The sequence below is a fragment of the Ciconia boyciana genome, chromosome 10, assembly GCF_034638445.1.
Source record: "Ciconia boyciana chromosome 10, ASM3463844v1, whole genome shotgun sequence".
NCBI lineage: Eukaryota > Metazoa > Chordata > Aves > Ciconiiformes > Ciconiidae > Ciconia > Ciconia boyciana.
This window is the reverse complement of record NC_132943.1, coordinates 33,259,352-33,273,810: the sequence shown is the minus strand read 5'-3', so window position 1 is coordinate 33,273,810 and position 14,459 is coordinate 33,259,352. Positions and strand designations below refer to the sequence as shown.

Here is a 14,459-nt window from a genome sequence, read left to right as displayed (position 1 = left end):
CAAAAGAAGAAGGAAGGAAAAAGGAATTGAGTAAATTAAAGCTAGTTCACAAAGTAGCGCATTCCTAAAATATTACCCAGGAAATCAATTCACCATAAACTACTAAATAAAGCAACTTAAAATTACTCATACATTAACTGGATCCAGTGTACAGAAGACAGTTAAAGCAGGAAGTCAAGTGTTTTCCCAAGAGAATATAGGGAGGAAAGGTATCAACATCCTCATTTACATTTCAGCCTCCAGTCACTTGTAAAACAAAAAGCATGAACTTGTAACTAACTTACAAATGTTTTTCTCAGTATGTAAGGCATTTCCACTCTTAAAAAGAAAAACCAAAAAACCACAAAAAAACCATCACACAGTATTTGCTCTGTTTCTGGGTAAGGGGAAGGGGCTAAGATAGAAAACTGCATGGGAGGTAATGTAGTGAACTCAGACTTTCCCAAAGTTGAGACTTTGATAAACGTAACTTCAAATGCTCATTATCAAGGTTGCTCTGGACTATGATGCACACTTTCTCCCAACTTAGAAGAAGATAACCTGTCTCACATAAAAGGAAGCAAAGTTTTCTGAAAATCCTTATTTCTTCCTAGGGAAACCTCAGTACTGCAGCCCTTGAGACTTGCAACAATAATTTCCTCAGGTGCATATTCTCATGCCTAAGGACTTCAATGATAGTGCAAGCTTCAACAAGAACAAAAAGAAAGAGGTATTTTTTAATACAATATTAGATTTTAAACTTGACTGTAAAATATTTCTCTGTTTAGGTTTGCTGAAGCACACGATTTTTGCGTCTTTCTCTGTTATGTACTCCAATAAGCTGCATGCGGTCTTCATGACTCTAATGCAACTGGCACACACGTACTTAGATGAGCAGTTATACAAGCAGGCAAAATTCACTGCACTAAAGAGAAATGCCATGCCTGTGGATTCAGTAAAAAAAAAAAAATCCTACCCAATGTTCAAAATTAAGCCGCACAGTAGAAATACCAGGAAATAATGGGTAATTGCCTTCAAAAGCAACAACGTTGCATGTGCAAACAAGCAAACAAAAAATGTTCTGGGAAATACCTTACAGACCTATCAGTCAATACACCTTTCAAAATTAATTTAGGGGACTCCTCAGGCTGACTCACAACCTGCTATGAAACACAACAGGTTTTTCAGAATTCACAAAACAATTATTTTTATAGTACTCTATCAGCTCTATCCCAGATAACTGCTGCAAGACCATTTCAAAAAGCGGGGTTTTTTTCTGCTCTACCCCTACAATCTCTAAATGTTTTCATTGTCTCTTCAAGATTCAGAAGCAAATTTTTTCTGTCTTTGCTCAAGCTGAATATGCTTTAGTCTCACACAAGACTTCCCATGGAATAAAGTGCTAATCAGAACAAGTGAAGCTGGTAGGCTGTACCCCTACAGCTATTTTGCTGTAGTGACAGCTTAGCTCTCTTACACGTAAAGATTTTTTTTCCTTTCTAAACCACCATTTGCAGCCATTGCTTTTTTTACTACTTCAAGGTGATGGAACCAGCTTGTATTTTATTTAGAGGCTAAGTTTTCCACTCTTCAATCTGAGAGGAACTGTCCCTTGTGCAAACTGGAAATCTCTCCGAATTTTTCATGCTGGGATCCATCAAATCCACTTCTTTCACTCCTGGAGATAGATGATTCTGGCTTGTTTTCAACAAACAGAAGTTCTAAAGAAATGACATCTTTCAAGCCACTAGAGTGTGCTCCTACAGAGGCTAATGAAGAAAAGTGTTCTATCTTTGAAGTTATTTAAAACAGCACATTTTTTTTGTAACAATAATTTGTGAAACACAGAGTGGTGTTGGTTTTTACCTGATAGGGTAAAGCTGACTAACTTCCGAGAGTGCTGGGCTCCAGAAGCACCTTCATCCGTGCCTTCTACTCCCATCTGAAGAGAAGGAAAAAAATGAAATATACCACAGAAGTTTTCATCGGCTTTGTACATGCTTGAGGATGATAATGCAATTCTAAGGTAGTATGCAGGGGAAGAATCTGACCAACTACTGCCTATTACCACAGACAGGCAAAGCTACAGCATTTGTTTCTAAGAAAATATCTATCATTTATGCCACGCAGTGCTAATACACCAGTCCTTGGAATCTTCCAAACAGAACATATATAGGCTAACACACGTGCAGACACTATTAATTGGAGAAAAGGAGACTGTATTTTCTTACAGGTTTCCCTTTTGTAAAATAAAATCAACAGTATGAATTGGTAATACATACCAAAGCACCAAGCTGGCCAGTGACAGCATGTGTAACTTTTGTCACTTTCCACAAATAGATAATTTACTGTGCAACAAAAAAAGCAAAGAGATCAAAGAGAGACTAACAAAAGCCTTCAGATCTATGAACAAATGCTCCTTTTAAACAGAAAAATGCATCAGATATCTAAATATGATGTGGTCTCAAAGCTTATGCTTCACAGATTTTCAGGTTTGGTTTCCACTGAAATCTCTTGTTAGGTAAAGTACTACTTCAAAGTAAAAAGTTTCTCATGTATTAATGTCTTATTAATATCTAGCTCTTTCAACTAGCAGAAGAATTTGTCTTTCAAGACAGAGACGTGCATCCAGCTGAATAATCTATCATGAAGACATCAATGGAGCTTCTCCAGGTAGGCAATGCACTCGCTCCCAGGCGGAAGAGGTGACACAGACTGATGAAAAAGCTTCAGCCAAGCATGGCACTGGGGATTAATACTAGTGATAGAACATGAAGTCATCTGATCTATTGAACGATTAAAAAAATAAAGCTAAATAAAAACTCGCACACCTGTGTGTGTAGATGAAGTATGTAAAGCAGTTTTGAGCAGCTGAACAGTTATTTGAAGGCTGAACTAGAAGTTACCGGATTGATAAATGATTTCTGGAGCTGTGGTAGCCATGAGGAACCCACTTTGCATTAACCAAAAACGTAATCATTCCTTTTTATATTGCTTTAAGCTATTTAATATCATTAGCTTTCAAATACTTCCCACGATGATCAGCAAGCACATTGGAATTTCATCAGAATTAGCAAACACACAAAATTTCTCCTGTTGCAAAATTCTAATACTTTGTACGTAACAAGCAGCCAAACAAAGTGATAAAGAAACAGCAATGACGTTGATGCCTGACATCCCCATGGGCCTCAGTGGTCTTGTGAGGGAACACACCGTGCCAGCAAGCGCCACCGCTCACCAACCAGCCCATTCCCTTCCCTCACTGCTGGCTTCAGGATTCACCTCCATTCTCAGGGCAAGACACTCCTCACCAGAGTGCTCAAAACTCTATCACTTTCCCACCCAGCATGACATCATTATGCCAGTGACTTTATATGGACGCATAAGTGGTGACAGCTGGTAGTAAAATTACAAGAGCATCAAAAGCAATGGATTAATTCCAGCTGGATCAGAGTCCCCTCATCTACAGACACATTTGCTGAAAGCAGCAAGGGGCGCATCCCCCTGGGATGGTGACACTGCCCAGGCAGGGCCAGAGGAACGCTATGTATTTCAGCATACTCTTTTGGGCTTATTCTAACGTGCATTGCTTTCTTGTTAAAAATGTTATTCGTCGACAAAAAGGCCTTCCTCATTCTATACCTATTTTTCTGCTACATCACTGACTCTGTTTGAATAATATTGTTTACATTGCTAATCATTACTTCATTTTATAGAAAATAGAATTTTCCCACAATTCAGCTATAATAAAATTAATTGTAACAGTGTTCCCTAGCACTTCCATTGTTTCACTCTATACCCTTTTCCTCTTCCATTATGATCTGAACAGCAATTTCAATTTTTCTGTGCCAAGTACAAAATTTCATCCCAGCATACATGCTTAGATTTTTGCACTACAAAGGCTCTCTCATCTGGTGTAACGCAGTGTTTCTCAATGCTAGATCAGCCCTTGTATTTCCACTAGTTCAAATGAACACAACAGAATGTTAGTTGCTTATCCAAAAATAAGATGGACTGAAATGCCTGCTGTGATATGCCATCAACATGAGGAAAACTAGAAACATATCTCCCACCAAACCATGTAATGTGAAAACACAGAATGATCCAAGTAATCAGGTGACTTATTGCAGCTTCAAAAAAGAGAGTGGGAATGTCGTGACTCTCTTACCACTTCCATGAACAGCACTTCTGTAGCAACAGACACGACCAGTGCCAAGACAACAAACTATTCTCTACTACACCGTGCTTAAGCTCAATGCCGAAAACATAAACATGGTGTTAGGTATTAGCATATAATTATAGGTACACTTATGTATAACTAACCCAATATGGTATTTTTAGGAAATCTCATCTGAGCTGTCATATGACATTCTCATCAGGGAAACTAACAGCTCACTATTACTGGAATTCTGTACTGTTAGCGCAAACAAAAACATTTATATAAAATTACACCTTCTAGCAGGAGTGTAAATTCTGTAGAATACCCAGGACCCTGCGCTACCTTTCCAAGGAAAGGAATTTAAATAGTGACAGCTGGTTAACTCCTCAAGATTGACAGGTCTTCAGGTAGCTCCCAAGTAAATAAATGCATAATCAAAGATAGAAGTTCAGATGTCCTTTTGTGCAATGATTCTCAAAAATATTGCTGGCTAGTATGACAAGGTCAAGAAAACACACAAGTTCAAATGGTTTCTCCATCCAATATAATCATTCTGCTTCTCAGTAACACTATAGTGCAGCACACAGCCCATTTTAAGGGTTCCTTTGAGATGCATTATTTTCTTTGTTCAAAGTCAGGCTATCATACAGTCTGTAGTTTATAAATTGATATTAAAGACAGTGGCTGTGAAGCTCATTAACTGTAGCACATTTTCTTCTGTAAAATATCAAGAGTTCATATGCCTGCTGCAAAACGATATTATTCATAGTCAGATCTGACAAAGATCTGACAATTAAATGATGCTATCACCTAGGTCTGTAATTCTAAGAAAAAGAAAAAACATTTGGTATAATGAGATATAAAGTCTCGTATAGCACATACAATATCATATAGCCATAACATGCACTTGTATATAATATACAACGCTGAAAAAGTGCAGGATCAGAATAAAAGCTATTCAGTCTGAATACCTTGTGCTCTACAGTATCTTCAACACTGCAGTTGTCAAGACAACATCCTGACAGATGTGATCTTAAATATTTGTCAGCTAATATCAACAAATCAAACGCACGGTGAAGCTTCATGCCAACTGAAGAGCTAGCCTGTTAGATAAATTACTTCCATCAAAAGCACCTAGATACAAGTTTGGAAGGCTCTTCTTCCAATATGTATTTAAACAACTAAAAACCTCCTCTAAAACTCTCAGTACTTCAAAAGAATAAGTCTCATAATGAAAGTATAGTAAAGCAGCAATAATTCTCAGTAGTCAGAGAATTATCTAAATTTCAATGCTATACAAACACTCAAAAAACCACAGTAATTTTTGCAAGAGCAGAGTTTTGCCTAGTCTCATTTTTATACTAATAACTGCAATCTCAGCAACAATTTCATTTTTAATATTAACAAACAATAAGAAGAAATTGAGACTTTTAGTAAGGATTCAGTTTGAGTTAGATAACCAGTGTGAAAAATTTCTACTATGGTGTTAAATTACAGCAAACTGTAAGCTGCAAAATTGAAAGCAAGCAAAATCAAGTTCTTAGCATAAAAGATTTCAGCTAAGCTCAGTGATTTTTACTGCCTTTTTACCATGAAAAATACAAAACCAAGAAAAGCATTTCCCAATTTTAATTGTTTTTGTCAGGCAATACAGTTTTTTGCAAAACTTGCAGTTAATGGTAAAACTAGGAGACTTATATCAACAGGTTTGTCTGACAGTTAATATTATCATCTTACAAAAATACAATGAACAAAGAGGCTAAACTTACTGTCACAGCAGGGTTTTTCACAGTGATACACGGAGTAGTAGCTCGGAGGGCTCCACTAACACCATGGTAGTATTTAAAACAGATCTTTATTTCAGCTGGAAAATGAAACAAAAATTGCATTAAACCCTTCATGACTGACCCTAGGCAAAAGAGAGGCAATGAAAGGAACATGTGCATACAGGGAGTCATAGTTCACTTCTGTTCATGGAGTCCAAGTTTGGGCAGTTCCCTGATACATCTTTACTGTAAAAGCACACAATAACTGTAACTGAAATATATTTTCTCTCAACCTGTAGAAAATTGGAAACTCATCTCAAAGAAAGTCTGAATAAAGTTTTTAGCTAAAGGCCTGGTAAATGCTGCCTTTTTTTTAAAAAAAAAAAAAAATTAAATTTTAATTAGATTTCTACTCAGTCAGTAAAAAAACAACAGCTCATTTTTTCCAGCTCTTACAGCAAGATGTCCATGGTCACTATTGGGTAAGAAATGTTTAAGTATTCACAAGCCACAATTCACACAAAGCCACTTCTGTATGTTTTGTATGGGTCTAGAGGGAAGGAAATGAGATTGGTATTGATCTCTGAAGACAAGTTCATTTCAACATAATACGGTTAAGGTGAACTATTATTTTCCAGCAGATTTTCAAGTTGCAAATAAAAAAATAATAATTACACAATTGTTTTATTCTTAATTATCTGAAAATGGGACCTCTCTCTGCAGCCTTACACACAGAGGTGGTACTAAAGGTATTATATCTTGTTAATCTATGAAATAGTTAAAACAACTGATTTTTTTGCTCCTCAAACGGAAAGTAGCATATTTTGATGAATGCATTAATGTACATTATGCTGACAATGATTTAAACAGTGGCATCCTTTTCAGGCAGTTGGAACAGTTTGGGTTTTTTTTTAATACGGAAGCAGTAATTCTCAAATGAACTACTTACCCCTATAGTAACTGTGATAGAAAGGAGAGCAGCACAGGTGAACATATGCTAAGTGCCCCGAGCCTTGCGTAGCAGCGGCAGCAAGGCAACACCCCTTGCACTTCTTTTTCCTAACCTTAGGCAAGGGCATAGAGAACAGATAGGCTACAAGTGTCCCACCACTCTCTCACAGCCAAAAAGAGGATTGCAGAAAATCAGGGCAGAGACTCAGGATATATTTTTCTGGATTATAATACAACCCTATTTGCTGTAAAATGACTGTGCTTTTTGAGTTGATTCTTACAAGACGGAGGAGAAAAGAAATCATTAGATCATCTATTCTGATCATTACTGTGCTCTTTGCTGCCCCTTCTCCCCTTCACAAAATGAATGTTGACTTATGGACTCCAGAACTATACACAGTACCCCAGCATCACCTTCACCAAAGCTGAATGGGGGGGCAGGGCTGGGGGGATCATTCCCATGGTCCTACAAGATACTCCTCTGCTTATATCCAAGAAATGCATTACAGGTCCTCATCACAGGTTACACAGCAAGGTGATGTTGAGATGCAGGACACATGGCCTACATGCCTTTCATTCTGAAGTCAGCAATATCAGAATTAATTTTATTTGGCTGTGCCTAGCTTGCTAAATCATCCTATATCGATCTTCAATTGCTTTTATTCATTCCACTAATTCTCATATCATCCACAGATGAAATCAGTAGGAACCCTGGATTTCAAACCGCTGATGAAAAATGTTTAAAAGTACTGCATCTTTTATTAACTCCTGCAGACCCTCACTAATAAGATTTCGCTTTTTGTGTAACCTGTCAAACCTTTTACTATCGTTTAGTATGCCAATCCAAAAATACCCTCGATCCTGGTAAAATAAGAGAATAAATAGACACAACTTGAAGTTGAGAGAAAATACCGTAAAACACAAGCTCTTAAAGTTTGGATTCTTCATTAGCCCCACAGGCATTCTGGTAGGAGTGGAGATGCAAGTATGGCTGACCATGGTAGAAAGCTATTAATATGCTGTTCAGTGTACTCCTGAAAGCTCATTCTCTATGAGTAGGATCTGTCTTCAGATCTGTCTTCTCTCTATGAGTAGGATTCAATGATCTGTCTTCAGAAATACTTCAACAGGAAATCAAGAATAGATCATCTGGTTATCTCCCCTTTGTGTGTTGGGACCTTCTGTCACTTAACAGGGGAAAAAAACCAAAAGTAACTTACCTAATTCTGTAGCTTATATTTCTGCTACTATTTCAATATAATCAGCTATGAAAAAGGGTCACCGAGACATTTGCTACTAGGATGATTCTTGTCAGACTCTGGAAGAAGTTGCATGACATATACCTGAAGGAAGCTTGAAGCACTTTATATTGGAACACAGGAAAGGTGAACATTGGACCATGTTTCTGGTCCCACTGAATAAAGTTTTGTTTGCTTAACTGCATTTACTGCAAACAAAAGAGTATTATGTCTAACCAAAGCCTGACCTCCACTGTTGTTCCTCTGCATTCTTCCAACCCAGCAGAACAGCTATAATTATGGCTGCCCTTGATCCTGTGGGATTTTCCCTATCTAGAACAATCTCTCTCTTTTCCTTCTCCGTTGAGATAACTTCTGTGTGAGGTTGATGAGGGTTTACTTCTGGGTACAGAAATGGCCACAGGTGGGCAGAAATAGCTACAGACACGCAGGCAGAAATTATAGCAGCCAGTTCAGACAGACCAGAGGATGTGCACGAAAGTCTTGGCAGTTCAATTCCTCTGACTTGGTTTAGCAATATGTCAGTAGTTCTAAAATACAAAACTGCAATATTTAGTATAAGGTTTTGAGACATATAGCATGATTCCTTGAGGGCTGAGGTATTTCATTACTGTGAGATAAAATACCCACTTATCCCTACACAGAAGGATCAGAAATCCGTCCTGCAAGCCTGCTCAGCCAAAAAGGATTATTTATTTATTTTGAAAGTTGCTGCAGTTATAGATCAACGTTTATTTACTATCTTCCTCTCAGAACAAAGAGGAGGCACCACAGAACTACCCTTCAAAGGAAAGTGGCTGACAGTGCCTCTGGGGACTTAGGAGGTGGAGGAGCTGCTGGTCCCACTTCCTCCTCCTTACAGCTGAGTTCACACACACAGTCAAAACATGCTCTGTTTACCACAAGCTTTGCAGCAAAATTCAAAATGCAAACAGGATTTCTAATCACCTACAAAGGTTTATCAGGCCTAAAAATTATGGGCCAGGACCTGCAGGTTCTTCCTAAACTGAGCAGTTCTGTTGACCTACCAACAATGCTTATATCCAAATGGACATACAAGAATTTCTAGCTGACATAAAATTGGACTTAGCACTTGCAAAAGTTGTCAGGATTTATACCAAGTGCTGGACTCTCCACAATGTAAAATGCACATATTAAGTAACCAGGACTTAAGTCTTGAGCATCTCTTAATGACACTGTGAACTTATTACGAATACATGAGAGCATGGTAAGACAACAAACTATTTCACCAAGACTTCTACTTTTCAGCTACATTGCTCAGCTTTATTGCAACCCAAACTTTATTTTTCAGAGAGCTTCTGGAGCTGCCATTTATTCAGTCTGTTGTCACTGACTACCTTCTCTCAATTCATCACTTCCGAAAAGAACCTAGCAATGGAAAGGTTATCAGCTGCTGCTCCTATCCACAGACAGTCCATAATGTGATGGTAGACAGAAGTTTGTTATATATTCTCACTACACTGACATGTACCTTCCCCTAAAGGCTGAAATGCAATGCTATGGGCTTTGGATCCTCAGATTTCTTTCTCTCAGTGACTTCTACAGGCATACAGTACTTTTCAATACCTGTATGTGGCTGGTGACAAAAGAAAACAATGTTTGATTCAAGAAATAGATCTGACCATCCCTTTCATATAAACTAAATTTAAAAAAAAAGCTTCAGGACTAATTGCTAGAAATAATTAGAAAAAGCAGAGCACTTAAAAACACGATGTGGAGACTTCTTCTCCCACTTCCCAACAGAAGCAGCATTGATTTGGTTTGGGCCTTATACAGCGCTACACACAGGAACGGCAGACCTGCTGTTAGCATTGTGTTGACAGGATTAACACAAGAGAAGCTGTGCTTGAAATTCAGCATGAAATTGTAAAATGGGCTACCCATCACAAGCATGCAGACATTACCAGAGTGAATACGGGTTTGCAAGCCTGGATCTTGTACATAGCAAGAATAAAAGCCCTTCACAGGACCAGAGACAGCTAAGTAACTTTTTTCGTGGCTAATAATGCTAGAAACTTCAGTTAATATGTAACAGAAAAAGAAATCCCAGAGGAACCCTGTCACTTCAAAACAGCTGAGGATCTAGCTTTTTGACATTTCTTGTACTGTGTTATCAGAAAAAAATGTTGATCAGAATATTTTTTTCTTGATGACTGATGGATTCCTGAGCTCCAGATATATTGAAAATAGGTATCTGTGGCTGTTCCTGATAGAACACATCTAAGCCTACTACCTATAAATAAGGCCCCATAAATACACAGACCTCTTCAGAAACAGTAAGTTCAATTATCTGCAAACAGGACTTTAATATTTAAAGTTAATACCATATTAATACACAGGCTTCCTCTGAACTGTTCCATACTACAAACTGCACAATAGCATGTGTCACCTACAGAGTTTTCCCAGTTTCTTTCATTCCTCCTGCCACCTTGCTTTCATGTGTTTCCTTTAGGGGAAAACTTGCACTTCTCTTTTTTCTTTTCTACTTCTTCTTCCCTCAACAAGCTAATTAGCTTGCTTTGTATGTGATCTGTAATGAAAAAAATTAATAGCAGTAAATCCAGCAAGGGAAAGTAATTTGTACCTGACGGCAGGACTATTTGCTGTCTCAAATATTTATGTCTCAAATTAAAGAAAAATATGACCTTTCAGAACAAAAGGTATTTTCATTCATGGGGGAAAAAATGACTGTACCTAGCTCTGTGTTCTTGATACCACACATGCCCCATTGTCACTGACATTCCTCCAGACATCATACAGACCACAAGAAATTCCTTCTTCATTTAAAAATAAGACAAAAATGAAATTGGCATATCTATGATTCTTTAAAAATTATCACACAGCCATATAAAAAGTGATATATATGTTAATTAATCTGAACACGCCGTAAAACCATAATCCCCTTCTTTAAAAGCCAATAGCTGTTATCATTTTATAACCATAGTTTTATAGCTCAGGTCCGTTACATAAAAATGTTGGAATTAACAAAGGTTTCTGGGACTTAAACATTGACATTTGAATTTCAAAAGAACTCCTGCATGAAATTATAGGGTTGTACTTCCCTCTATGGACCATACAGTCTTGTCTCTTCAATAATAGATCAGCTTACACCAAATAATAGCTTGCTTTTAAAATGTCACTAATTCCTTGAAGTCCCCCACTTTAACTACCTTTTTACTGCCTTTAATACGTTAACTTTGCCCATCAAACAATTGCTTTAGGATAGAAAGATACTCAGAATACATAAACTTGGAATACATGAACACATGAACATAATTCTAGAAGAATGCATTCTTTCCAGGAGACTGATAATTCAGGAAAACAAATGTGTTCGCTGTAAGAACAGTTTGCTCCAGATATACCCTAGTCAAATGAAACACCTATATTAGAGGCGGAATCACCCCACACTCCATTGAGAAGGGATGGGCACAGACACCTCCAAAAGACAAGTCAAATCCTAGCTGGGTTATAACAGTCTGTGGAGGTAAACAGTGTTCCCGAGTAACTGCATGGAAACTGCACAGCAGCTAATGCTTCCTGGGCACCACAGCTAGATGCCAGAAGTTACTTGGGCTGAATCCATGGCGCTCTGCAGACATAAACATAAGCCCTCCAACTTCAATGAGGAAAAAGCTGACATCACATAAACTCATCTGAAAAATATGAGAGCATATTCTGCAAATCTTAATTTGTTTTAGTGACAAAGTTTTCTTAAATAAGTCACATTCAGGCTTTACAAAGCTATAACGGGAGAGGCAATCCAGGGAAAAGGCATTGGGTTAAACCCTAATTTTTCCCAACTGAACCCATAGACAACTGCAGGAATTTAGAAGTGCTCTGCATGTCCTGCCAGTTGAATTTCTCTTCCTTAGCATGACAGTTCAGTGAACACAACCTTTTTGTTTGGACATTTAGCATTCTATTCTCTACATCACTTTAACCATGTATCTTTTTGATTACTTTCTACTGGGAACAGCACAGCGTAGCAAACAACACAGCAGCAGAACACAAGTGCCGAAGCAGCTGCCCCTTGGTACTTGTCATCCCCCTCAGCAGGTATATCATAGAATTTATTCTACGGAAGGAATGATTAAAAAAACAAAACCAAAAAAACACCAACCCCAAAAAAACCAAAAAAACCCAAAAAACTAGAAAGTGACTTATGCAGACTTACAGAAAGCTTTTTAGATAAACTAGGATCAATAACAGAAAATATTTATGTCCCAGTGGTCTCTCTTCATCTAACCTGCTTCAAAGGAAACTACTTGGACAAATGGTTGTTCAGATAACAGAGCCTACCTATCCCTGCCAGCCCCGCTCACTTTGCTGTCACAGAGACATTCTTATTTACAGTCACGAGCATTGCCTATTATATTCCAGTTTGGCAAAGCATTTAATTATAATCTAACCTTTAAAACAAAACACTGGGGGTATTATGTGCTTAAGGAAGTCAACAAGGCTTGCCACAAATGTAAAAAATACAAGACCTGATCCTGTTTCAGTTATTTGTGATACTCAAAAATAGCTGTTAAGAGACAACAGATATAAATAGCAGAAGAATAATAGAAGTATTTCTAACTCAGTGAATGTGTTTATATAAATAGGGTAGGGACAATAACCATGAGTCCCCAGACAGAACACTGAAAGGGCACTGGTTGCAGGGCACTACACAGATGAGTGTTCCACGTTCAGAACAATTCCACGTGAGAAAACCATGACCTTTATAGAATTTAATATAAATGGTCAAAAAATATAAAGACTGGATACAAGTAATGAATTATGTTGATAGAACATTCATTAACATTGACCATTTTGGTCAAAACCACTAAAAATACTACACTGTGCTCATATCTCTAGTAACAACAACTCTGCTACAGCAGCCCTTAAAAGCTAAAAGCACATCAAGTTCAATTATTAAACTGGGGTGTTTTTTTTTCCTTCAATATATATTAGCTTTTTTAACAAAAAAGGGAGCTGGGAGTCCGCTCTGCTAGCTACAAAGTATGGCAGTTTCAGTCTTGCAAACACTAGTTTTGCAAAAGTTATAATTTCATGGGAATAGGGACTAAATACAGAGAACTCCACACAAAACCTCACTTGTAACATGATACCAGTGTAATGCAAACACATATATTACCACGTTTTCTGAATATATCTCATAGCCTACTCACGCCACAAACCCGAGATTTTTAAGTACAAAACAGACAGCATCTGTGCAGTCACTGCATCCGAGTATCACAGTGTGGCACCAGAAGTAATTTAACCACAAACATCCCAAGGGTGATTTGGAAATGATTGATGTGACAAGACTGGCAATCTCTGGATGACTCCCAACAGCTGCCACTATGGATTACTGTTCAAGAAATAAAGCCACAGCATCGGTAAAGAAAATATATGCAAATCAATATATTCCTATTCTACTCACAGTAATGACTATGACATCAACTGTTACAAATAACAACAAAGACATTATGCTACAGGTAAAGTAGGTGAAGGTATTTCTTGTGCATATTGTAATTAATACTCATGGGAGCAAGGCTATAACTTACAAATAAAAGTTCAATTTAGTCTCAAAGGAGGCTCTTGGCCTATGCCTTACTAATAAACTGGACCGTGGTAGGGACTCAAGTACGAGCACACGACCATCCATGCTGCTGAACGGTGACTGTGCATCCCTGACACAGGGGGAAGGGCTGGCTGCATGGGCACAAGCCATGCTGTGTCACTTGCTCCCCTAGTGTAGGTAAAACAGCCCCTGGCCTGTTTTACCTATTAGAACATGTACAGCTTTTAATTTCTGGGGACTTCGCATGTGCAAGTGCATAAGCACCAGTTACCTGTTGCGTGACAGTGACTGTACTATACTGAATCTCCCTCCCATGGCACCTCTGACATGACCTGTCCTTCCCCATACTGCAGAAAACTGAATTAGAAGCCGCAGTTCATAAATGAGCAGCAGCTTTTATCGACTAGTCTTCATAAAACTCAAGCTTCCTTGCGCATGCTTTTTCTATCACCAGCCTTTCCATGGATCATTTCACTCCATCTTTCTGCTAGCTTCGTTCTCCATAGGGAATACCATCATCTCTGTTCCACCACGATGCCCCAAAGGGAGGCCCTGCCATCCCAGGCTCACAGACTGCTACACCCAGAGAAACACTCTGCCACCTAAAATCACTCCTGGGGCAACTGCAGCCTCTCTTGCACCAGAAACTAAAGGTCTTGACGTACTTAAGGACCTGAACAGTCTGATGTCATGCTAAATACCAGATGACCATACCAAATGCAAAAGCATTAAGACGTGTTGCACCTTCACGCTATGGC

The 14,459-nt window shown here is 38.2% G+C and overlaps 1 protein-coding gene across 3 annotated transcripts in view; it reads right to left on the bottom strand.

Moving 5' to 3' along the window:
• HECW2 (HECT, C2 and WW domain containing E3 ubiquitin protein ligase 2) overlaps positions 1-14,459 on the bottom strand; it is a 177,983-nt gene that overhangs the window by 67,833 nt on the left and 95,691 nt on the right. For all 3 annotated transcript variants that reach the window (XM_072873878.1, XM_072873877.1, XM_072873879.1), the window contains 2 exons: positions 5,908-6,002; positions 1,846-1,921 (listed from right to left, as the gene is read on the bottom strand). In XM_072873878.1, the coding sequence (XP_072729979.1) occupies positions 1,846-1,921; positions 5,908-6,002 (171 nt within the window). The remainder of the gene's footprint in view (positions 1-1,845; positions 1,922-5,907; positions 6,003-14,459) is intronic.